At 36.7% G+C, this 26,379-nt stretch overlaps 2 protein-coding genes across 2 annotated transcripts in view; one reads left to right on the forward strand and one right to left on the reverse strand.

Annotated features, from left to right (window-relative positions):
• The window catches only part of LOC124364570 (nuclear pore complex protein Nup93-like), a 45,946-nt gene that overhangs the window by 11,760 nt on the left and 7,807 nt on the right, over window positions 1–26,379 (reverse strand). Inside the window, exons 4-10 of the mRNA XM_046820128.1 lie at window positions 16,642–16,770; window positions 7,589–7,756; window positions 6,282–6,421; window positions 5,632–5,862; window positions 4,950–5,087; window positions 2,452–2,624; window positions 51–245 (exon numbers count right to left, since the gene is read on the reverse strand). Coding sequence (XP_046676084.1) covers window positions 51–245; window positions 2,452–2,624; window positions 4,950–5,087; window positions 5,632–5,862; window positions 6,282–6,421; window positions 7,589–7,756; window positions 16,642–16,770 — 1,174 coding nt within the window. The remainder of the gene's footprint in view (window positions 1–50; window positions 246–2,451; window positions 2,625–4,949; window positions 5,088–5,631; window positions 5,863–6,281; window positions 6,422–7,588; window positions 7,757–16,641; window positions 16,771–26,379) is intronic.
• LOC124364571 (glutamine synthetase-like) lies at window positions 22,923–24,193 on the forward strand. The gene has a single exon (XM_046820129.1). It carries the CDS (start codon window positions 22,989–22,991, stop codon window positions 24,171–24,173), a length of 1,185 nt encoding a protein of 394 aa, XP_046676085.1. The 5' UTR covers window positions 22,923–22,988; the 3' UTR covers window positions 24,174–24,193.

Consider the following 26,379-nt stretch of genomic DNA (forward strand, 5'->3'; position numbering starts at 1 on the left):
ATGGATATGGCTAAATATTGGAATAACTTTGCCAGTCCAGTGATACTCACACAGTGGAGCCTTGACGTTGTTGGCAGGGATGGCGAGCAGCCCCACCTCGTGCAGGACGATGGCGATGTGTGCGCCGTGGACTGCTAGTCGGTCAGTCCGCATGAGGAAGTCTATGGCCGCCTCCCATTGGCCAGTCAGGAACAGCAGCTGGAAGTAGACGTGTGGCTGCTCCTTAGCACTGTAGTGTTGCTCACCTGTAGTTCAGCCATTGTTAAAGTTTATCCATCAGCCATCGGAGCAGAGCAATGTTTAGTTTTGTTATAAAACAGAAATTGTACAAGATGTTGGTCAAAACTAGAGTACAATTTTAAATTAGAGAAGCATGCTAGAATTATTACCAACTTTTTTCGATTAAAAATCAACAACCTTTTTGAGTACATTTAAATTTATACATTGCAGTTACAAGGGTAAACCACAAAAATACCAATGTTTATACTTTTTTGTTAAAAACAAACATAACTCTAAATAACATTAAAAATATACTTCTTATAATAATCTTAATGTTGAGATAAGTGCTTTACCAAAATTAAGAAATAGGTCCAAAAAAAATTTCACATATTTTCAATTATATATATTCAATTATTTATTCCCCTCACCATGAATAGAAATGCAGACAAATTTATATATAATACTTGATTATAAAAAAGTGTAAATATTATTGCTAAAATATGAATTAAAATTTCAGCACACAATGGCAGATTTTCAGAACAGGCATTGAGAGACAAGTTATTTCTTCCAGTGTTACAGCCATCCGCTTCACTGACTTATACTGATAAAGCTAGTGACTTAAGTATAAAAGTGTGAATGGCCATAGAACATTCTCCTGCACATCTTCTTATTGGACTTTTTTTTAAAGCACATATTTAACTAATCGTTACAGCGCGTACAAGCGGTACTTACGGACAATTGCGTAATAGAACACATGCCAGGTCAGGGATGTTAAGAGTATATAATATGCTTAATATACAGTGTGAGTTAAAGTATGGATACACTCAGTTTAGTTTTTGATGGATAAAGATGGAGGGATGGAACTTGGGACACTATTCTAGAACAGAAGTGAACTTTTTAGTCACTGTTATGTACCGTAGTTATAATCATTCTGCTGAATTGCAGTAGGAAGTAGGCTCTTTGTTAACTAGACGCGGTGCGTGGACATTGTTTTGTTGGTTAGACAAGTAAAACAGCTGTTAGAGATGTCAACGGTGATACGTTCCCGAGCCGGTTGGCTTGAGAGAGGGGGCAGTCTTCGAGTGGAGAGCAGAGCGTCCAGACGTGCAGTTTAGAAGCGATAGTACTTCCTCTAATCCTATACTTTTGGGATATAGAGTAAATTTTTACCCGGTGTGATTTAAGTCATTTTTTAAAATTTCTTTTCTTTCCTTAAGTGCGTAATAGTTTCTTTTCAGTCTCCATAGTCTTCAAAGTAGTAAGTCCCGTACCAGCGTTTAGTTTAACATCTTTTATGTTATACTGCTGTGTTTAAATTTCTAAAGTTTGCCATATAACAGAGTCTGATAATTAATTCAATTTTTTGAAGTATTGTAAATTAGATTTTGATCGTAAAGTTAACATCAAGTTTTGTGTTATTTTGATTTTGAATATTTTGAGAAGATAACATTTTATTTTATTTTGTTAATTTAAACCATTTTGGAGAAGTATACATTTTTAGTTTCATTTTAATTTTGATCAGACTCTAAATTAGATTTGACCGATTGAGAGAAATTTTGAAGAAAATCAAATCAAGATTTTGTAAACTTTGTTAAATTTTGGGTGAAGTTTAATTTCGGAATAAATTAAGTATTTCCAAAAAGTTGTTCTGATTTATAGAAAATTAGCTCCAGACTCTATAAATATATGTACTATAATAACGGTACAGTTACATCTTTGTCCATTTACTTAAAATGGGTTGTTTTTTTGGGGAGGAGAGGGGGGCTTATAAATGTAGAGACCCATTAAGTGACACCTTATTTGAAAGAAAGGTTTTGATAAAAGAAGAAGAACAGTGGAAACTAGAGCTTTCTATCTCAACCAAGCAAAAAATGGGAAAACGTGAAATTCGCATTTATCTTACAGTTTTACGTTCATTTTTTATGTTAATTTTTTCGTTTTATGTCTGTCCAGAGACTGTACGTTGATTTTTTGTCTGTCCCAAAAGTGCACCAGGACCGCATATTTATAAATGTTAAAGTGGTATTAACCAAACAAAGGAGGGATTAGTCCAGAAAGCCAAGGTACCTTTTTAGTGGACAATTTACTTATGTGCCAATTTAAAAATTTGGGAATACTATAGAACTTATGCTTAAAATTATTAAAAAAAAATCATTTGTAATGTCTGACAGATAGCTGATTCAGTAGAAGTGACTCATAATCCACTTTTTATAAAGAATGATTTAAACTCACCGTACTCCTCAAGGACCAAGGTCTGCAGGAGAGAGTAGGTCATGCAGTCGGACGTGCTGGTATCTGAGTCTCGCACTTGACACAACTTGAGCCACAAATAGTCATCTGCTGTCTTGATTATTTCTGAGTGTTCGTCCGTCACATCACAAGCTCCCAGGATGCAATAAACCACTCTGTGACATAGAGACAGACCATAAGTTTACAATTTTAGTCCATAAGTCATTTTATATATATATATGTATACACACACACACACACACATATGAGTCAGGGAAAAAGTAAGTACTGCACTGCATGCAGTACTAATGACTGCACTCTCGTGTAAATAAAATTTTAGATGCCACGCCTGCCGCTGCTGACTAACTGTATCTTTGCGAAGCGCCAGCCTAGTGTGCAACGAACAGTCATCTTGTTGTTATGAGAGCAGTGCTGATGCTCACACAAACAAAGATGAACTCGTATGCTTCTAATTGAACGTCTTGTTTTGTCATTAGTATTTAATACTGGAGACTTTTTGAGGTTATTTATAGTCAGATTTTATTCGTATTACCAATTTACACAATTCGTTGATGATCTCTATTGATGTTTCTCATAGAAAGGAATTCATTTCAATGAGGCTTGTGAATTACCACAGTGTTTACTTTAATTTTGTATGTATATTTTTACAATAAATTAACAAAGTTATTAATTTGTAACTAAATTGTTCTTAACCCTTTGAACCCCAGACCAAAATATTGATGGTGGGAAAAACGTACCAAAACCATTTGACCTAAGAACTACAGAGAATCCCCGGAGCAGAAACAGCTGTATTGCATACTGTTCGTAAAAAATTAATATTTTTGCTATTTTTTTATGCTATTGTCTTGTATTACACACCAAAATGTCCAGAATGAAACTGTGTACACAGAAAAAGTTTAGTCTGAAGTATAAAAAATTGTTTAACAACATTAAAATAACTTTAAAATATACGTTTATAGATTTTTAGGTAAAAAAATAATTTTAAGATTTTTTAATTAAAAAAATAAGAAAAATTTTTACTATGGGCACCCACATTTTATTTTTCTAAATTTAGTTTTATGTATGTACAAAAACAATTATATTGATATCTCTAAGATAAAGATTTTGCAACCGCGATCTCACTGAGGCCGGTTGGTCATTGTCCGGAGTAGGCCTAGGGGCGGCGTTACCGCGAGAATTAGATAGCTGACTAAATGGCATTTCTTCGTCATCTGAGTCCGAGATAGTTGGCCTATAGGTAGGATCAACATCAGTGTCATCACTGAAAATTGATGAGACGTCAGACCAATCGTCATCTGATAGGTCAACATCCAGTTGTCTGTCCAATTCACTCGGGTGATTTATAATGTTGTCACTCATTGTTCACAGAACTGATTATTACTGTAAGATTAAAACTAAAGAAAAAGTGACTAAAAACAGTCCTCAATTACAACATTTAACTCAATTCACACGCACAAAGACAATATACGTAACATTAGACCGCTTTGTAAACAAATACAGCTGTAGCAACAAATACAGCTGTAGCAACAAATAGTAATATATTTTTTTGAGCATAGATGTTATTTTAAATACACTATATTACTAACAAAAAATTTTTATTTTACTAAAATACTCATAAATATGTATTAATACTCGCAAAATAAATATTTTACGGTTTCAAATAAATATGTATTAAACGCATATACCATGGCGACGATATTACGTCGCCCGGGGATTCTCGCATCTTCGCGTATTTTCTCGGCGACGATATTTCGTCGCCTGGGGTTAAAAGGGTTAATCAAACCTTTTCATACAAAATCCCAGGTTTTAACGATTGAGGATCTAAATATTTTAACAGCAGTATTTTTATTAAAGTAAATATAGGTTCTGGCAGGCTTAAGTATTAGACAATTTCAGCCTTTTTTTCGTTAAGTATTATAGTCCTCTCTGCTGAACACTGATACGATTAATCAGTTCTACAGGACAAATATTTTGCAAAACAGTCTAGAGAGTTTGTAGCTTTTTTACTGTGAAAATTCCAGCTTAAACCCCGCATTATATGCGTTCCTAACGTTTCAATTACATGTTTATAAAATATCAAAGTAAATATATTTTAAATAAGTATCATTTTACTTAAAATAAGCAGGTACGGTTTATGCCATTTTAACCATTTTATTCATTATAACTGGTCATGTGGTAAATGATGGTGGTGAGTACAGGATAGTTGTGGACATTTGATATTATTGTTATGCTACACCTTGAGAACTGAACGAAAAAATTTGAAATCAAGTATATACCTATCTAAAGAATGGGCTCAATTTGGTGAATATATAATTAAATTTCTCAAAAATAATTTTTAATGCAGAAACTTATAAAAAATAAAATAACTTATACCGGTAGGCTAGTTCAGTATATATCACAAGTACTGGCGCATGCCAATATTGGTCAAAATCTATGTGTGCATAAACACAAACAATAACTGTTAAGTGAACAAGACTTACCGCTTGTAAGGGTCAGTGCTGTTCCGCACCCCACGCTTGTACTGGGAGTTGATAGCCTTCTCCAGCGGGGGACTGAGGCGTTGCTGAGGGCTGCTTTTAAGCTCCTTGAGAGCCCCACACATCTCCTCCAGTCCGGGCCTACAACAACGACAGCGCTGTTACAGTTGATGCGAGCATGTAAACAGGTCAGCATTACACAGCTACCAAGTTTTTATTACACAAGACGTGTGAATCCTTCAAGGTGCTTAATGAAGAAGGCAGAATTCAGCATTAATTAGATATTTTCACTGGCATGCCACTTCTCTACTAAAAATGGTATGCACTGCTAGAACTTACATTATTCGAGTGATAGAAATGCAAAGTGGACCAACCCAAAAATTTTCAGTTTGGAGATTATCCTTTTTAAGAAGAAAAAGATTTATGTAATGATAAAATGAACCAACCTCTAGCACCAGTACTTTTTTATATTGATAAAAAAAACTTGATTATTTTCTACAACGGACTAGACCAACCAAAAAGTGCCAAAATTAACCAACCCATATGTAAGATGTCTTGTCTTACACATATATGTAAGACAAGTTTGGTTATTTAAAAATGAAAAGTTAACCAACTTCTCAGGTTCTCAAACTTGTTTGTTTGTTATTGTGGCTAAGTAAACAAGAAAGGAAAGAACGGAACTGACCCGGCTTGTTGAATGCACTGGAGGGCGCCCGCGACATCACCACAGCGGAGACAGTAATATATGGAGGCCCAGAGCGGTCTGCCCTCCACTTCTGCCGGATCCAGGCCGAGGTAACCACCCGGCACACGCAGGTTGACAAAACTTCGGACTAGAGAATACGTGCCGGGTACGCCGCCTCGCCGTGCCTGGCTCAGGTTGCTGGCTACCACACTTTCCATGTACTGGCGATATCTGTCACATCACATTCACAACATTCAACATTCACAACTACAATGTAGTGTTTTAAATATTACATATATACATAATATTTGTTCAAGTGTAACAACAATCTAAGCAGACGTTCTTAATGAAGGGTCAATTTTATATCACTGACTAGGATGACTTATACAACTTCTGAGTGGCAAACAAGATTTAGAGTGGAGAATAAGAAATATAAATTAAGCAACAATTCTAGTTACCCAATAGTATTATTGAAATAATACTCAATCAACAACAACAAAGTTTTATACAAATTATTTGAACCTATCAAACTTCACAAAGAAAATTCTTATTAAATCATAAAAAAAACATACTGTTATCGTAAATGAAGTTTCAAAGAAAACCAAACAGAGTAATCTCCATATTTTAGCGTGTAATAATCAACAAAATACCTGTTTTCAAGATATTTCCGAGCTTGAGATATGAGTTTGGACTTGCCAGCTTCAGAATTGCGTGTGTCTAACACATCCACTTTACTCTGAGGCGGCAACTGTGTCATGTATGATACTATTGTCCACATCTCGCACACTTTCTGTAATCCAAGCAAAACAAAAATTGACAAAATCGGTCTCATCTATTTCAACAGAAACACTACACACTCAGAAAAATTTATGTAGTATTACCACTTTATTTTAAAGCTAATTAGTTCCTTCAGAGTAACACTTTATGATCATGATTAGCTTACCAGACAATACTAGGGTTAATTATTTATTTTGTGATTTAAAAACTATAACTATGATTTATTACCTATTATTTGACACTTTTTTTACAGTATGGAATTGAATTTATGGAAAAATCCTTATAGAGCAATAGAGTATCCTTATAGAGTATGTTTAAAACTGAATTCAAATGCAAATTCTTTATTGTTACAGTTTACATAATGTACATTCTTTTAATCCAGCACAGCTGGAAGAACGGGTGACATTGTCAAGATATAAAATAAAACTTATCATAAGTTTAATTAATTGAGTATAATGTTGAACAATTAAATATGTACAGTGTTACTATAATTATAACATGTTATAAGGATAATGTTATTTAGAAGCAAACAAATTTCTTGTACTCCTTTGTACAATGAGAATTTGGTTAGTGACAGTTTCTGTATTTAAATAATTTAAAATAAAAACCTATAACAATTTATTGGGCAACTAACACTTGAATAGAAAAAGGCATAAAAATTACCTATTGCATTCTAAGCACTGCCTTTTTTTAAATACTGTTTGGAAAAAATATGGCATGTTACCTAAAACCATATAACAATCAGAAACTCAAAGAAAATTTAAATAGTTGAATGGAAGAATTCTTTAATATATAAAGTTCAGTTTTATGCCAATGAATATTTGTGAGATAACTTTTAAATAATATGAAGCAACCAGTTAATTATAAAATTGAGAAATTAAGTTACTTAATTGCCTTTATTTTATTAAATAACATTCACAATTTTACTTGCTTGAGTTATGCGGTGGTTAGAATATAACTTTGAAAGAGTAAAGAGATTAAATGATTGATTGGAAGAAAATTCCAATATAAAGTTTACAGTTAAAACATTTTTTTTTATCGATTAAAATATTTTTGTGTTAAAAATAATGTACTACATTCAACAGGCTAGTAGCTATTGGAGCAGCACGTGTGTGAAACTACAATTATCGCTTTTTGTTGTGTATTTTGATATTTGTATGCATGTAACATAAATACGTACAGAATCATTGCTAGATTCAGCCACCCTAGTGAATTTCTCGACTAGGTTCGGTTTAACCAAACCCTCAAGCAATGCGGTATTGTACTCTATTAGGCATTGGGCATATGCCATCTCCAATTGGTCCAGGCAGCTTTTGGTTCCATATACGCTCTCGTTCAAAACAGTTTTCTGTAAAATAACAAAAAATTGTACATTTAGAAACTTTTGATTGGATGAGAGAAATTATGGAACAACATTAGACATAAAGTAGCTATGGTAGGAAGGGTTGATTCTATATGAATGTTGAGTTTAGCTCCATTTCACCTTCTGCTAAGTGCAGTGTCTGAGATATGACAATGGAACAGACTTGACTGCGAGAATCTGGAGTTCACATTCGTCTGAAGAGACCCAAAAAAGTTAATGACAAAAGAATTCAAAACGAACTTTTTGGATAGTTTCAACATCCGAGACATCTATACCACAAAATCAAGCGTAATATAGATGAAGTGGTGATTATAGTAATTAAACCAACAACCTGAGAAGACAATCATTTTCCTAAAGAGAGAAAATAGACTCCATCCTGAGGGGGAAAGTGACCTTAGGACTAACCTACTCATTCATCTGTGGTGAAGTGTTCCATTTAATAAGCAGGTGAGCGACCTTTACTGAGCATTCAACCCATCCGTCCAGTGGATGCATGGATGTGCGGTATAAGGCGGCCTTATAGATGTAGTTTTTTATAGCTGAACTATTGTCTCATCAGATGCAACTACGATGTTTTAGACACGATCCCAATGCCCGGCGGAGAGCAACCGAGTATTCTACACGAGCTATGGTGGGGTGGATTATTAATTCACTATGAATGTCAAGTCCAGCTTCATTTCACCTTCCTCCATGTAGTGCACTGGACTCTACATTAGCATTCAAGAGTTTTAAAACTGGTTTCAAGACATTTAGCAAAAAATGTGTATTGTACTTGCAGCTAAAATTGTTTTTCAGTCATTCACTGATTATATTTGCATCTACTAACGAAACGAAAACCTAGACATGTTCACAAATATTAACCCTCTATGGCCAGTATAGATGGACACGCTACTTTCATTGTCAGCTCGGCGGCCATATTTGTTGTTTGCCTCCCCAGATAGGAATTATTTTTCAGTTTCCTCAGTGTTATTTGCATAGTAATTTAAAAGGTTTAAAGAAAAAATGAAAAATAATTTAAAATTAATTTTTAATGAATCTTTTTAATACAAAGATAAACATACATTTTGGAAATTTAACATTTGTCTTATACAGTAAAAGCCCGCTAATTCGGCACTTTCAGGGATCGAAGTAGTGTTCCGGATTATTGAAAATTCCGGATTACGAGCGCAGCGTCATATGAAAAATTGCCGGAATAAAATTCGTTTTTTTCTTTTAGCCGCTAAAAATCGTATCACACTATAAGTAAAAAGGAGTGAAATCAAGTGATATTAACTCAGAAAAGCTGAAAACTCAGCCAAAATACAATCACATCTTTAAAAATAGTGGCTGGGTTTTCAGTCCCAAAGAGATAATGTACAGTAGCTTGATTTTACTTTTTCTACTTTAGCGATGATATAGCGGGCTAAAAATCGTCGTTACTAAGTTTCAGAGTGAGGCTTTAAAAAAAATCACGTCTTTACGTGTAAACAATTAAAGAATTACTAAGGAGATAAATAAAATTAAACAAACATTAGTTTTTGAACACAAAATGAACATTTAATGCCTAGAAAAACATTTCTAAACTTAGGTTTAACTTAGATGTAGGCTAAACTAGTGCGTAAATTATGTAATAAATATTATGGTAAACATAATTTTTGTGTACAGTTATTTTATTTGAAAAAAAGACCTAATGTCTGTTTGTTTTTTTGTATCAGTTTCTTCTTTAAAAAAGTCATTTCTCATGAACCATATAAATTTACAAGCTCTGAAGGCATTGTAGGAGCTGCTGCGTTCGGCAAATCGTATAAACGTGTCGATAGTGGCACTTGCTTCACTCCACGTAGGCACGGGTGTTGGATCATCATCCTGACCCCTCTTCAACCATCTGGATTCGGGACTCCACAGGTTGAGGCTCTGACTGAGGTCCAAGTACACTTTTTGATGTGAGCAGTTCATCCGTAATTTCTTCTTCAACTGGCTCGTCGCAATCAATGTGTACCCACTCAAGATTTCTTCTTGTGGCACTTTCCTTATATCGTCCATTCGGGTAACTGTGGGCCACCAAGGCCATAGTATTGCTTTCATTGTCGACTGGAAACAGCAATGTCCTCTTCTTGGTAGGCAGCTGGCCATAGTTTTCGCCAAGATTTCTGTAGAGTGGTGGGCTTGACCTTTTTCCATGCCAAGGCGATTCCGAAAATTGCTTCTTTTATGTTGAATTTTTTCTGACGAATCAACCACCATACACTCTGAGTTTATCAGGCCTTGAAGAAAGACGCTCTGATAACAAAACATTTTTAGTTTCTGAATCACTCCTTGATACAATCTGGCTGAATCAAGGATCGTGACATTTTGCCGGGGAGGTATGCGGTTTAAAAAATATTTCCCGATATCAACTCAGACGCTGCAGGGTGAGCTCTGCAATTGTCCTAGGAGGAGCAAAACCTTGCTGTCTTCAGGTAAGCCAAACGGTATTTTCAGATTGTCTTTTACAGATGGGACGAAGTGGTGGAAAAACCAATATTCTAAATAAAATCGGAGTTCATCACCACCGCATGTTTTGGATTGAGCAACGTATATTACGGGTAGGGTGGGTAATGTCCCTTTCAGAGGTCTTGGCTTTTTTGCTTTTCCGATGATGACGATAAGAGTGCGACAACATGTGGTCGCCCTGAGGCATTGCCACATAGCAAAATTGTCAAACGGTCTTTGTTTTTTTTTAAGCCTTTGGCACATATTCTCATTCCTGCTGCCAAAGTCGAATTAGGCAAATACCGCCAAAGTAGGCCCAGTTTCATCAGCGTTGTATAATCCGGCATGCTGACAAATCGTTAGTCTGTCAACTAGATTTTCAAATTCCAGCTTTATATTCTTCAGCCCCGCATTTTTGGTCGGCTGATCGGAGCTCCCCATCTACATCAAGCTTCCGTATTCCGATGTCGATTTTTAAATCGGTTGCAGCCAACCATCAGAAAAGGCACATTCTTTCTCATCTATTTTTAAATTCCTCACTGAAATGTTTAGCTTTTTTCCATGATCATGGGCCAGTCACAGCTTCCCTTCAGACCGCTTAGCGCTAAAACCATTTGAATAACAAATTTCGTCAAATGTCGTGTCGTTCATAGTTTAGGTTTTTTTTAAAGTTTGTCGAGACTGCATGTCTTTAGACATTTTGTAGTTTGAGACTTAAATAAAAGTAACTTTTCTTTATTCTTCTTGATGTCATACATTGTTGATGAACCAATGTTGAATTCTTACATTAGCTTCATTCTACTCTCACCTTTTTTCTACAACGTCTTATAATTTCTAGCTTTTGTTGAATTGTAAGTGTGGACATGCTTACGTTTATTTACCAACATTTGCTGGTGGAAGATCCGGGGGCTTGGAAAACATAGGGGCAGCAACTTTGAGAAAGCTTTAAAACACAATATGAACGAGCACAACACTCACGACTGCACTCGAGTACGAACTGACAGTGGACTGAGACTGAGGCAGACTAGATAAACACGTAACGGCGGACCGGCAAGTGGCCCCTCACACACAGCTGCTGCGTCACATACAATCTCCTTCCGACTGAGCACGTACCTTTTCCGAGCGCCCTTGGCGAACTGTACGTTTCACACACTGCGGTTAAAATATCTCATTTACGCGATTTTTTTTAAGACGGTGCTGGATGAATGAAAGTGCCGAACCATTGGATGCGGAATAAGCGGGCTTTTATGTATTGTTAATAAAAATGTGTAAATACAATGTTAATATAAAGTAGGCCTTATCAGTTTTTATACTTAGACATTATACCTGTTTTAAATTTTTCTGTCTTTACATTATTTTATGGAATAAAAACTTTAAAAATATAACATACCCTATGAGTGGTCAAGAATAGAGTTAGCACACGTCTATCTAGTATAGTTTTCTAGGTTTCTATCCCCTTCAGTGAAAAATAGGCCCACTACGCGTCATTTGTCTTATTTACACGGTCATGTTTAGAGAAATATTATAGACTAATTAAAAATTTTCTGAGCTTTGCTTTTAAAAACTAACACCAATGTATGAATTCTTCCCATTAGCTATCATTTCTACTCTCGAGCAAACTTTTTCTACCACGACTGTATAATTTCTAGCTTTTGAGTTGAATTGTAAGGGTGTGACATGCTTACGTTTATTTCCAACATTTGCTGGTGGAAGATCCGGGCTTGGAAAACATAGGGCACAACTTTGAGAAAGTTAAAACACAATCTGAACGAGCACAACACTCACGACTTTCAGCACTCGAGATACGAACTGACAGTGACTGAGACTGAGGCAGGACGCTAGATAAACACGTAAACGGCGGACCGGCAAGTTGGCCCCTCACACACAGCTGGCTGCGAACACATACAATCCCTTCCGACTGAGCCACGAACCTTTCCGAGCGCCGCCTTGCGAACTGAAAACGTTTCCACACACTGCGGTTAAAATATTCTCATTTACGCGATTTTTTTTTAAGACGGTGCTGGGAGTTGAATGAAAGTGCCGTACCATTGGATGCCGGATTAGCGGGCTTTTACTGTATTGTTAATAAAAATGTGTAAATACAATGTTATAAAGTAGGCCCTTAACAGTTTTTTATACTTTAGACATTTAACTGTTTTAAATTTTTTCTGTCTTTAAATTATTTATGGAATAAAACTTTAAAAAATAACATACTATGAGTGGTCAATGAATAGTTTAGCACACGTCTTCTAGTAAAGTTTTTCTAGGTTTCTATCCCCTTCAGTGTAATAGGCCCACTACGCGTCATTTGTCTTATTTACACACGGTCATGTTTAGAGAAATTATTATAGACTAATTAAAAATTTTCTGCTTTGCTTAAAAACTACAACAATGTTGAATTCTTCCATTAGCTTCATTCTACTCTCACCTTTTTCTACACGTCTTATAAGTTTTCCTAGCTTGTTGTTGAATTGTAAGTGTGACATGCTTACGTTTATTTCCAACTTTGCTGGTGGAAGATCCGGGCTTGGAAAAACATAGGGCACAACTTTGAGAAAGTTTAAAACACAATATGAACGAGCGCACAACACTCACGACTGCACTCGAGTACGAACTGGGACAGTGACTGAGACTGAGGCAGACGCTAGATAAACACGTAACGGCGGACCGGCAAGTGGCCCCTCACACACACAGCTGCTGCGTCACATACAATCCCTTCCAGACTGAGCACGAACCTTTTCCGAGCGCCCTTGCGAACCTGTACGTTTCACACTGCGGTTAAAATATCACTCATTTACGCGATTTTTTTTTAAGACGGTGCTGGAATGAATGAAAGTGCCGAACCATTGGATGCCGGATGATTAGCGGGCTTTTACTGTATTGTTAATAAAAATGTGTAAATACAATGATAATAAAGTAGGCCTTAACAGTTTTTATACTTAGACATTAACTGTTTTAAATTTTTCTGTCTTTACATTATATTATGGAATAAAACTTTAAACAAATAACATACCTATGAGTGGTGCAAGAATAGTTAGTCACACGTCTTTCTAGTACAGTTTTCTAGGTTTCTAATCCTCCTTCAGTGTAATAGGCCCACTACGCGTCATTTGTCTTATTTACACGGCGTCATGTTTAGAGAGAAATATTATTAGGACTAATTAAAAATTTTCTTGCTTTGCTTAAAAACTACACCAATGTTGAATTCTTCCATTAGCTTCATTCTACTCTCACCTTTTTCTCACACGTCTTATTAATTTCTAGCTTTTGTTGAATTGTAAGTGTGACATGCTTACTTACGTTTATTTCCACTTTGCTGGTGGAAGATCCAGGGCTTGGAAAAACATAGGGCACACACTTTGAGAAAGTTAAAACACAATATGAACTGAGCAACAACACTCTCACGACTGCACTACAGCACTCCCCCACGCCCCGGAGTACGAACTGACAGTGACTGAGACTGAGGCAGACGCTAGATAAACACGTAAACGGCAGGACCGGCAAGTGGCCCTCACACACAGCTAGTCTGCGTCACATACAATCCCTACCGGACTGAAGGCCACGAACCATTCCGAGCGCCCTTGCGAACTGTACGTTTCTACACTGCGGTTAAAATATCTCAATTTACGCGGATTTTTTTTAAGACGGTGCGTATGAATGAAAAGTGCCGAACCATTTGGATGCCGGTCATATTAGCGGGCTTTTACTGTATTGTTAATAAAAAATGTTTTAATACAATGTTATAAAGTAGGCCTTAAACAGTTTTTATACTTAGACATTAACTGTTTTACAATTTTTCTGTCTTTACATTATTTTATGGAATAAAACTTTAAAAAATAAAACATACCTATGATTGGTCAAGAATAGTTTAGCACACGTCTTCTAGTAAAAGTTTTCTAGGGTTTCTATACCCTCAGTGTAATAGGCCCACTACGCGTCAGTTTTTGTCTTATTTACACGGGTCATGTTTTAGAGAAATATTATAGACTAATCTAAAAAAATTTTCTGCATTTGCTTAAGAAACAACACCAATGTTGAATTCCTTCCATTAGCTTCATTCTACTCTCACCCTTTTCTTACACGTCTTATAATTTCTAGCTTTTGTTGAATTGTAAGTGTTGACATGCATACGTTTTATTTCAACTTTGCTGGTGGAAGATCCGGGCTTGGAAAACATTAGGGCACATACTTTGAGAAAGTTTAAAACACGCTCAATATGAACGAGCACAACACTCACGACAGCACTCGGAGTACGAACTGACAGTGACTACTAAGAGCTGAGGCACAGACGTCTAGATAAAAACACGTAACGGCGGACCGGCAAGTGTGCCCCCTCACACACAGAGCTGCTGCGTCACAATACAATCCCTTCCGACTGAGCACGAACCTTTCGAGAGCGCCCGTGCGAACTGTACGTTTCACACTGCGGTTAAAATATCTCTATTTACGCGATTTTTTTTAAGACGGTGCTGGATGAATGAAAGTGCCGAACTCATTTGGATGCCTGATTATTAGCGGGCTTTTACTGGTATTGTTTAATAAAAATGTGTAAATACAATGTTCTAAAGTAGGCCTAACAGTTTTTATACTTAGACATTTAACTGTTTTAAATTTTCTTGTCTTTACATTATTTATGGAATTATAAAACTTTAAAAAATAACATACCTATGAGTGGGTCAAGAAATAGTTAGCACAACGTCTTCTAGTAAAGTTTTTCTAGGTTTCTATCCCCTTCAGTGTAATAGGCCCACTACTGCGTCATTTGTCTTATTTACACGGTCTTGTTTAGAAAGAAATATATATTAGGACTAATTCAAAAAATTTTCTGCTTTGCTTAAAAACTACACCAATGTTGAATTCCTCCTATTAGCTTCATTCTACTACCTCAACTTTTTCTAACACGTCTTATAATTTCTAGCTTCTTTTGTTGAATTGTAAGTGTGACATGCCTTACGTTTATTTCAACTTTGCTGGTGGAAGATCCGGGCTTCTTGGAAAACATAGGGCACAACTTTGAGAAAGTTAAAACTACAATATGAACGAGCACAACACTCACGACTGCACTCGAGAACGAACTGACAGTGACTGAGACTGAGGCAGACGCTTAGATTAAACACGTAACGGCGGACCGGCAAGTGGCCCCTCACACACAGCTGCTGCGTCACATACAATCCCTTCCGACTGAGCACGAACCTTTCCGAGCGCCCTTTGCGAACTGTAGACGTTTTCACACTGCTGTTAAAATATCTCATTTACGCGATTTTTTTTAAGACTGTTGCTGATGAAATGAAAGTGCCGAACCATTGGATGCCGGATTAGCGGGGGGCTTTTACTGTATTGTTAATAAAAATGTGTAAATACAATGTTATAAAGTAGGCCTTAACAGTTTTTATACTTAGACATTAACTGTTTTAAATTTTTCTGTCTTTACATTATTTATGGAATAAAACTTTAAAAAATAACATACCTATGAGTGGTCAAGAATAGTTAGCACACGTCTTCTAGTAAAGTTTTCTAGGTTTCTATCCCCTTCAGTGTAATAGGCCCACTACGCGTCATTTGTCTTATTTACACGGTCATGTTTAGAGAAATATTATAGACTAATTAAAAATTTTCTGCTTTGCTTAAAAACTACTTTAAAATAAAGCTGCTCAATAGATTTCAGCACTCACTATTCATTATAAAACAAAGAGAATATTAGAAAACAACTGCTATGTTTGGTGGCCAGTACAGCAAGACATACAAGCTGAAATAACATTATGGCAAAAATTAATTTGCACTTCCGACAAAATGGCGGCCACCAGTAGAGCTGGCCATACGAGCTCCAATGAAAAATTATAAATACTGCCTTTGAGTGCATAGGGTTAAATCAGAGTGCTTCCACAGATAGTTCGACCAGAAGCAAATGAAGTGTACAGTCATGGAATTCATTGAACAAATTTATTCCACGTATCTTCCAGTACTGAATAGAAGTTAGTTCCCAATTGAAAACAAATAGTATTGGAGGGAGAAAAGAAAAAGTGGGATAAAAAAAATATATAGCCTTCCTAGACTTGTAACGTATATTGTAATGTAGCGGTTATCTCATCGTTCTAGAACCAGTTGTTGCCCAGAACCCATTGTCACAACAGTTCCAATGGAACCTTTTAATTTTTTGTTGCGGTTCAATAACGGTTGCAAAGACCTGTAATTCATATTAACCCTTGCCATATTAACCACTTGCACTTTCAAACGAGCATATCTGCCCGTCAACACTGCACAAATGTTATCTCAGGCCGGAACTGCTTCGGCTCACCACTTTGAACATCCATTATTGCCGCCAAAAACCACAAATGTTTGTTCGTTTATTAATAATACACTTTAAAAAGAACAGAAAATTAATACAAAACCAGTAGTATTATGTTACTTTTGTAACTCACCTCAGTTCGTTTTGGAAGCTGGAGCAAATTGCCACTTCGGCCGATCAGTGAATTGAGGAGTTTACCTTTATCTACTTTCCACTCCCACAGTATCTTCTTCCTGTGATCTTTGGTTAAACTGTCGATTGTCTGAAATTGTTAATACAGAACAGTTATTGATTTCACCATACAAGTTTAGTCAATTCAACACATGCACTGCTATGTAAGTTGGCATGAGGGTCCCCTTTAGTAGTGAAGTTATTTTGCTTAAAAACAAATCAGCATACCACATTTACAAATAGTATCTCAAAAAGATATTTTACTACTTGTAGTTTATCTTAAAAATTAATAGTAATATATTCATATAGAAATCTTTATGTAAAACTTTTAATATCAGAACAGGAAATTCGATGAAAATGCTACAAGGTTACATGGTAGAAATGTAGAAATATAAAAGAGTACTGGTAACCTCTAAAGCAGCAAGAAAGTATAAACAAGTAAGAAACATTAAAAGTGAAGGCTAAATGCCATATTTGTGAAAGATAACCAACGTTCAAAATAATCACAAAAGACAGAAAAGGGTTGGAAACAGAAAAAAACCATACCAATGGTAAAGTCAGAACAATCTCTATACAGGATATGTAACATTTCTGGAAACATCTTTTTTACAGAGAGAAAGAGACAGGAGTCTTCACACATAGTCCTGAAAGGACTTTTGTGCCTCCCTCACTTAAGTTTTTGACCCTCAGTATTTGAGGCTTTTACAGAAGCCTAAAATATTTGAGGGCTCCTGCTCTCTGATACCTTAGGAATGGGGAGATAAGCTCCTATGAACTTTGTTCTAATTTAGCATATGCCAGGACCGTTTAGCCATATATGTTCTGCTGATCCTTCTGCCTCTCCACTGTCTACATTCATCAGTCTGGCTTAGACCCACCTTCATCAGATGTTTTCTAAGAGGGCCATGTCCTGTCATATATCCTCTTTGCTTTGATCTAGGAGTACTGACCATCCTTTAGCATAAGAAGAGATAAACGTTTCTGATTGCCTGAGACCTGCTCCAGGTTTCGGATCAAATCATCTTTTCCCAATCGTTTACTTTAACTTTGCTGTAGGAAAAAGCTACTCCTCAGCCTGGCTCTGGCCCTACCAGAAAATTTGGCAAGGGGTCTGTTGTTTTATTCTCATGAATGCCTTTCTGGCCCGGAAACTAGCCAAGGACAACTTTGTTACCCTTTGCCAGTTCCAACAGTGCATACTTAAATTTCCATACTACTTTTGAGTCAAAGGAGTAGGCATCACTGGAAACACCTTAATATGTTTTTAAGCTCTAAGGGTAAAATCTGAAGCTTTATCAATGTGCAGAGGCGTTCCTCAGGGATCTGTACTTGGACCAGTGCTTTACATACTTCTAGCTAATGACTTCCCAAAATACCTAGAGGAATATTGTGAAGCAGTGATGTTTGCTGATGACACTGCCCTAATTATCGCCAACAAAAAAATAGAAGACCTTGAAGTAAGCAGTCATATTGCTTTCAATATGGCAAAACAGTACTGCTACAAAAATGACCTAGTGCTTAATGAGACAAAAACTAATCAACTCATATTCACAACAGTTTCAAATAATTATTGTGGACTACCAGAACGAGAAACTGTCATCAAATAAGTACTTAGGCATCATACTGGATAACACCCTTTCCTGGACCTCACATGTAGACCATCTATGGCAAAAACTAAACTGCGGGCTATATGCTGTGCGAAGATTAGTGCAGATAAGTGACAAAGCAACAGCACTGAGTGCCTATTACTCGTTTTTTGAAGCACACCTAAGATATGGGCTCGTAGTATGGGGAGGCACAAGCGCAAAAAATCTGCAAAGGGTGTTAGTAATACAAAAAAGAGCAATACGAACATTAAAAGGACTAAAACCACAATACTCCTGCAGGGAAGCTTTTAAAGATTTCAAGATTTTTTACAATAACCTCACTATACATACATGAAGTTATAATACATGCTTTAAGATCAGACCAAGCCAGATTGGTGGATCAACATAACTACAACACCCGACACAGACACAACTTTCAACTACAGGCACATCGACTCAGCTTGTATGAAAAGAAGCCTTCTTATCGAGGTGCTGCCTTCTTTAACCGGCTACCAAAAGACCTGCAGAAACTACAGGATAAACAGTTCAAGAAAGCACTCTCAGACTGGCTCTTAAACCGATCCATATACACCATACAGGAGTTTCAGGACTGGAGGAGTCTATAGAACTGAAACTACTCTCATTATAATGAACAATAACTACTCACAATAATAATTATTGTTATGACGCAACACTGTACTCCATGTATATGTGATTAAAGATTGATTTGATTTGATTTGCTATAACAGATAAAATCTACAAACCTTACACAATGTTATACAGCTACATGTTATAAGTTCAGATACTACATTTCTGCAGTAATCATCACACGCTTACATTGGAGGATGGCCCATTAGGAGTTCATGGAAATCTTAAATACAAGCCTAGATCAATATGCATTAAAGATATTTATTATTAGAACATAATACCGCAAAGCGCACTTCATAACCTTATTCATTACAAAATGGTGGCTGATCCAAAAATAGAGCACTTTGAGTATCTAGTATTGGCTTTCGTAAAAGTGTTGAGACTTTGAGCATATTTGGAAAGTACTGTTTCATTGTACCGCCATCGCAGCACTTCAGTTGGCATTGCGCGCACATGTGTAATCCTTCCTTGCTCACTGGCTCTCAACTAAGCAATGTTGGTTGTGTTTTCTGATTGTTTATTTATAATGTTTAAGACAATTACTGATCCCGCTGACTGTGAGATTCGTTTTCCAATTTAATTTTTTGACACCAAGGAATGTGAAACTGGCTGAAAATTATCGTAAAATTAAAGAAATTTACGGTGAACACACCACAAATGATGGAATGGTGAGAAAGCGGGTTAGAATGTTCAATGAAGGTCGAACAAATATTCATGATGAGGCTCGGAACGGGTGTCCCTCTGTTGTCAATGATTATGGTAAGGAAAGTTGATGGAAAAAATCTGTGAAGACAGAAGGTTCAAAATGACTACGCTTTCAAATGAATTTCCACAAAAGTTTTGTACGAGACTGTTACAGACTGCCCAGATTATGTATCACAAGTTATGTTTCCGATAGGTCGGTGGGAAGTTTCTATGCAGAAGGAATAGTAAAACTGGTCACCCACTATAACAAGGGGTTGAATATTTGAGGAACTATGTAGGAAAATAGTGTAAAAGTATGCTCTTTCATGTAAAAATAAAATTGACCTGAAAAAATTTGTTTTACTAGTTTATTTTCCACAAAGAAACCTACTTTCCGAATATGGCTCATAAAATAGTTTTGAAAAATTGTTGATTATCTCTTACTTTTTAAAGGAGGGACGCATTTCATTGCCTTTGTGTCTTTTTGGGACAGAGAAATATGAGGAACAGCATCAATGTTAGGAATTTCCTATCTAGGTTAGAATGACTCTTTTCTAAGTTAATACAGTAGACTCCCGTAAGTTCGGCCACCTCGGGACGGACCCTAGGCCGAACTTAAAAGCGGCCGAACTAACCGATGCCTATTTAAAAAATGCCCATTTATTGTTTGCAAGGGTAATTTTTCAATAAAAGTTATGAAATAACCGTAAAATTAACCTTTCCAAACATTACCAACACAGAATTAACTACTAAACTAATTTTAAATTTGTACTTACCAATTAAAACACGGTAATACTGCATATGTTGGGAATCAATGCGTGTAGGAATCAAACACTTGCACATAGAATACAACACAGAGTAACGCTTTATTTACAAAACCACAGACCTAATGAAATAAAATAAAATAATACAGTACTGCACTGTACATTGGTGGTTTAGCTTCTTAACACTTAAAATAATCTGTCACTTTTTTCTGAATTTTTGTTTCTAATGATTTTTTATGTGCAAACTCACGCCACTTCTTAATAAAAATTACATCGACTGCAGTTGCTTCTTTTTGCTGTTCGATGTAAGTAGCTGCCAGTTGCAAAGCTGCTTTTCCTTCAGCGTGGCTCATTTTATTTTCTTCGTCTTCCTCTTCAATCTCAGCACCATCTGCGTCGTTATTCATCTCGTTTGTCCTGGCGAATGACACACTCGACGATTTCGTCATCATTCAGAACCTCGTTGTCTAGCTCCTTTTCCATGTTGATCCACTCCAAAAACATCTTCTTCAACAATGGGACCACAGTTCGGTAGTTGCTGAAGGTCGTGCAATAGAGCTGCATTGTCATCAGGTTCGCCATCAAGAATGTTGTTTGGCTCATCTGCTGTTGTGTTGTTTTGATCTACGCTATCTTCTATATTTGGCCAAAGTTTTTTCCAAGACTTTACAAACGTGGATGGTGGTTATTTCGTCGTATGCCTTGGCCGACATGTACACAACATCCTTCATGTTAACTGACTTCAACACTTTGGTAAGGTCTTAAGCTGTCATCAGTCTCCAGTTTGGAAAGAACTTCCGAAAGTAGCTTACGACGATACTTCCTCTTGAAGCACTCAATGACCCCCTGGTCCATCGGCTGTTGAAGACTGGTTACATTGGGTGGTAGGAACAGCAGTTTAATTTCTTTTTCATCGTCACACTGAAGATGTTCATCATGAGTAGGCGCGTTGTCAAGAAGTAGAAGTGCTTTGGCGGGGAGTTTCGATTTTGCCAAATGTTTTTTTCACTTTGGGAACAAATTCGCATACAAACCATTCTCTGAACAAGTACGTGTCCATCCACGCTGATTTCTGTGTACCGATAATACACTGGGAGAGCGTCCATGTTTATGTTCTTAAACGCTCTCGGTTTTGCTGCTTTGCCAATGACAAATAGGGGTAACTTGTGAGTCCCCGAAGCATTTGAACACAAGGCGACTGTTATCCTGTCTTTGCTGGTTTTAAAACCCTGGAGCAGACGTTTCTTGCGGGGTGGCAAATGTTTTTCTAGGCAGAAGTTTTAAAATTTAACCCAGTTTCGTCAATGTTGTATATTTGCTCTGGGCAAAAGTTTTCATCATCGATAATTTTTAAAAATCTTGCAGAAAAGTCGGTGGCCGCTGTTGGGTTTGCTGATAACTTCTCACCACAAACTCCAATAAAATGTACGCCGTGTCTCTTTTCCAACGAGAGAGCCATCCATCACTAGCCACGAACGCCTCTTCTGGTTGAAGCTTTGAGTGTAAGATCATGGCCTTTTCTTTTAATATTGGTCCACTTAATGGCGTTCCTCGTCTTCGTTCTTGAACGAACCACAACCATAGAGCATCTTCCACCAATTCGTGTTTGGCCTTCCTTAGTGTGCAACGCTTTTCTAGAACTTTTTTCGGTATCAATTTGTGTACAAAAGCCTTCAATACTTTTTCTGTTGCGTCGCCAGTCGTTGACTGTACTTTTGCCCACGTTTAAATCCTTGCAAATACTTTGCACGGATTCTCCTTTGTCTAATCTCTCCAGAGCTTGTAGTCTCTGTTCCATTGACTTGTACTTACGTTTACGCATTTCACTCATTTTAAAAAACAGATTTAAAAACACGATGCAAAACAGTTTTTGTTCAAACACACACGCACACACACACAAAAACTATGAAAACAACAGTACTGTACATACACAAAAGAAAATCACAGAAACCCCACGAGTAAATAAACAACAGTACAAAACGCAAACTAAAAGAAAATAACTGACTTTGTAGGTCTACTGTAAAAATGACGAGCACCACCCAGTATGAATGTTCGAGACGAACTGATGAGCTGTTTGACAGAGCAGTAAACTAACCAAAGAATACAACGGCACTGTTAGTAGAGACGTGCTGCCCGCTTTCTGGCTGGCGCCAAGTGCGTGTGACTCATGCTCAGCCGACCGGCCGGACTAAGCGGCGGCCGAACTAACCGAGGCCGAACTTACGGGAGTCTACTGTACTGATGTTTATATACGAAATAAACAATGTAAAAAAAGTGAATAAGATTTAACATTGTAAGTTAACTTGTTGACTGAGATAAAATTGTACCTAACCGACATAATATTTAAAACATTATTGATAATGGCCAGGGACTCAAAAGTTAGATATTTATACAAAAAATCTCCCTTAAGTTTATTCAATTTAACATAGAAACTGATAGGGCAGAGGTAGTTCTGGACCAACAGGTTCAAACTATCAATGCTACTCAACTAATACCCCACAAATTCTTGCAAATTGAAAAGATTGTATTGTTAATATGGCTTATCACCTTAGCAACAAAATGGTGGAAAATTAATTGGTAAGCATGTTCTGCTAAATTATGTGAGTTTGTTACTCATTAAAATTACGATGTCTGTGTTACTAAAAAGCCTTTCGGCTATTTCAAAAACGAATCATGGGATTCTGAACTTCGAAAAAGGTTTCAAAGTGTTGTATTTAAAATTCCACAGTGAAGGGATGAACGTAAAGAACAAAAAAGTGGAAAGATACATGAAGCTGAAACAACCTCCGAACAAAGTAGTGGCTGAATACATCTGGATCGATGGAACTGGCCAGAACGTTCGATCAAAAGGTAGAGTATTAGACTTTGTGCCGGAAGTAGTGTGCCAACTTCCGATATGGCAGTACGATGGAAGTTCTACATATCAGGCCAAAGGTGAAAACTCTGACATCTACCTGATGCCAGTGGCTATATATTGTGATCCATTCAGAGGTGGAGACAACAGACTGGTTCTGTGCGAAACATACAACTACAAGAAAGAGCCGACTGAAACCAATCATAGAAAATGTTGTTTTGAAACAATGACTAAAGCGTGCAAACAAAAACCGTGGTTTGGGATCGAACAAGAGTACACACTGCTCGAAACCAACAGATGGCCACACATGTGGCCTAAGGAGGGGTACCCGGCGCCCCAAGGACCTTACTACTGTGGAGTGGGGGCCAGTAAGGTCTATGGCCGGAACATTGCTGAAGCCCATCTCCGTGCGTGTTTGTATAGTGGCTTGAACATATCTGGACTCAACGCTGAAGTTATGCCCGGTCAGTGGGAATTCCAGGTCGGTCCATCCGAAGGAATAACGACGGCTGATGAACTATGGATTGCCAGATACATCCTTAAACGCATTGCTGAAGAGGAAGGCGTTATAGCTTCTTTCGATCCCAAGCCGGTTACAGGAGATTGGAACGGAGCTGGTGGTCACTGTAATTTTTCAACGGAAAAAATGAGGCAAGACAATGGAATTTGTGAGATTGAAAAAGCAGTTAAGAAACTAGAAAAAACCCATGCCGAGCATATTAAAGTATACGATCCTAAGGGAGGTTTGGATAATAAAAGGAGATTGACTGGAAAACATGAAACATCTTCTTTAGACAAATTCACGTCTGGGGTGGCTAATCGGAATGTCAGTGTGCGGATATCGAGGGACGTGGCCGAAGCAAAGAAGGGACATTTGGAAGATCGCCGTCCAGCAGCAAATGCTGATCCTTATCAAGTATGTAATGCAATCGTTTGCTCTGTATGTCTCTTAGATTAAACGCTGTATTTTATGGAAAAGTGTAGTATCAAATAAAACAAGGTGTGTATTGTAAGTACAGTAATGATTCCACTAGTATATCTTCGACTGCAATGTTATTAATTACAAAAATTTCTTTAGAGCCAGTTGTAGCTCAAGTTCAGCCTTTGACCTAAGCGTTGTAGTCAAAACTGTTCACCTTACTACGTGATATCCTAGTTGTTCAGCAAGTCACATATACGAGGGCTATAAAGAAAGTAGATTACATTTTGATATAAACAAAAAACAAAATATAAGAAAAAATTATATGCATTTGATAGTGAGACTAAAACACTATTTTTCAACATAGTCACCATACAAATTTAGGCACTTATAGTGGTGAACTAGCTTTGAAATTCTAACATTATAAAATTCTGCCACCAGAAACTTCAACCAGGTAGTCAAACCCTCCCGCTGTTCCATGTTGTCATCAAAGCGCTGCGTCGCAAGCTAGTGAAGTCCGATTTGTTGTGTGTGGTCGGTACCCACCTTGCACAAAATTTATGATAACCTAACTTTTGTGTAACAATTTCATGTAACAAGCTCCTTGAAATTTGAGGAAAACTATGTGAGAGTTCTGTTGTCAATTGGCGGTCTTCTTTAAACTACTCATCGTCTTTAGTGACAATATCATCGCTATTGGCCGTCCACTTCGTTCGTCATCATACACATTAGTTAGCCATTTTTAAATCTAATACAATACTGATACACTCCACTATCAATAATCACATCGTTTCCATAAATTTTACAGAGTTTGTGATAAATGTCAATTGGTTTATTGTTCTTAGTCAGCAAAACCTGTATTACGGACTGCACTTCACAACTTGTGGGATTTTCAATTGCGTCACACATTTTTTAAACTACTATTGTAAAACAACAAGGAGCGACAGTAACCTCTCACTAGCACAGCTGGATAGTCACTGAACCATTTCCGTAGCCAGTAAGAAAAAAATATGGTTTCAAAGCCAAAAGTGGTTTGTCCATTCAGTCTAATCAGTCAGTATTGTAAGTAATCTCGGAAACAAGAATTAAAGCACCCATGCAAATTGCAAAACTAGTATTATGATTAATAAAATTTATAACATTTACATCAATATTAGATAAGAAATGATAAGACTAAATTATTACAAACATTTGCCAAAAGATTTAATTAAGTGATAAGATATAAAAATGTTTTATATACAATACACAAGTGATGAAAAATGTCATGTTATCTTTTAACCCTTATAACGTCAGTATATCTTTTCACGACTTCCAGCAAACGGCACAATATATTAAAAAAAAAAAAAAAATTTAATGTGTAACGTTCATTTTTATTTTTACTTTCTATAATTATGGTAAGTATAAAAAAGTAAAAAATTTTTAAATTATCTTGTACGTACATAAATTTATGGGACATTAAATTGTAGATATAAATAAAGTCAAAATAAAAGGCACACAAAATTTTATTAGCTAAACTATAAACATTACCAGACAATTGTATAAATTACACTTGTGATAAATATAAAAAAGAAATGCATGATTGTAAATATACAACTAACCTAATAGTGTTCTTTTGAATGGTAGTCCTCGAAACAATCCTCTGGATGTAGGGCTGGTTCTCCTGTGCATGTCTTGCAGGAGTAGCAGGTCTCGCGCCGTAGGCCTCTCTTTGAGCACACAACGCAGCGTGATTTCTTTTTATCCCTCTTCTTTAGGAAATGTTTTCCATTGAGTCTTTCAAGGAGAGGTCCTTCTGATGGTCTACCTTTCCTCTTTCTTGATGGTGTATTTCTAACTCGGTCCTCAACAAGATCTCGAACTAGACTTTTCCGGAACTGTAGGGTGCGTGAGTGGTTTTGTCATAAACTTTACCTGCATCATTTTATAAAGAAGATAAGAATTTATCATCGCTACTTCTAAAAAGCCAAAAAAAAGAACTTTCTGTACCATTTTTTTGTTCTCCTTAAAAACTGATATGTAGAAATAAAATGATCACTTCTATCGACGCCACCCATACGTTTGATGTAATCCAATATAACTTTGGTTTAGCTGTAGGTGCAAGATGAGGCCATTTACTTGGGACATCAGTCATGTGTTGTATATCCCCTTTCCATTTAGTTGATAGCATTGTAACCACTCTCTTATCTCGCCAGGAAAGGACAAGAATATTATTGTCTCTCTCTGACAAAAAATATCTCCTTTTTCC

Source organism: Homalodisca vitripennis, chromosome 6 (assembly GCF_021130785.1).
Source record: "Homalodisca vitripennis isolate AUS2020 chromosome 6, UT_GWSS_2.1, whole genome shotgun sequence".
NCBI lineage: Eukaryota > Metazoa > Arthropoda > Insecta > Hemiptera > Cicadellidae > Homalodisca > Homalodisca vitripennis.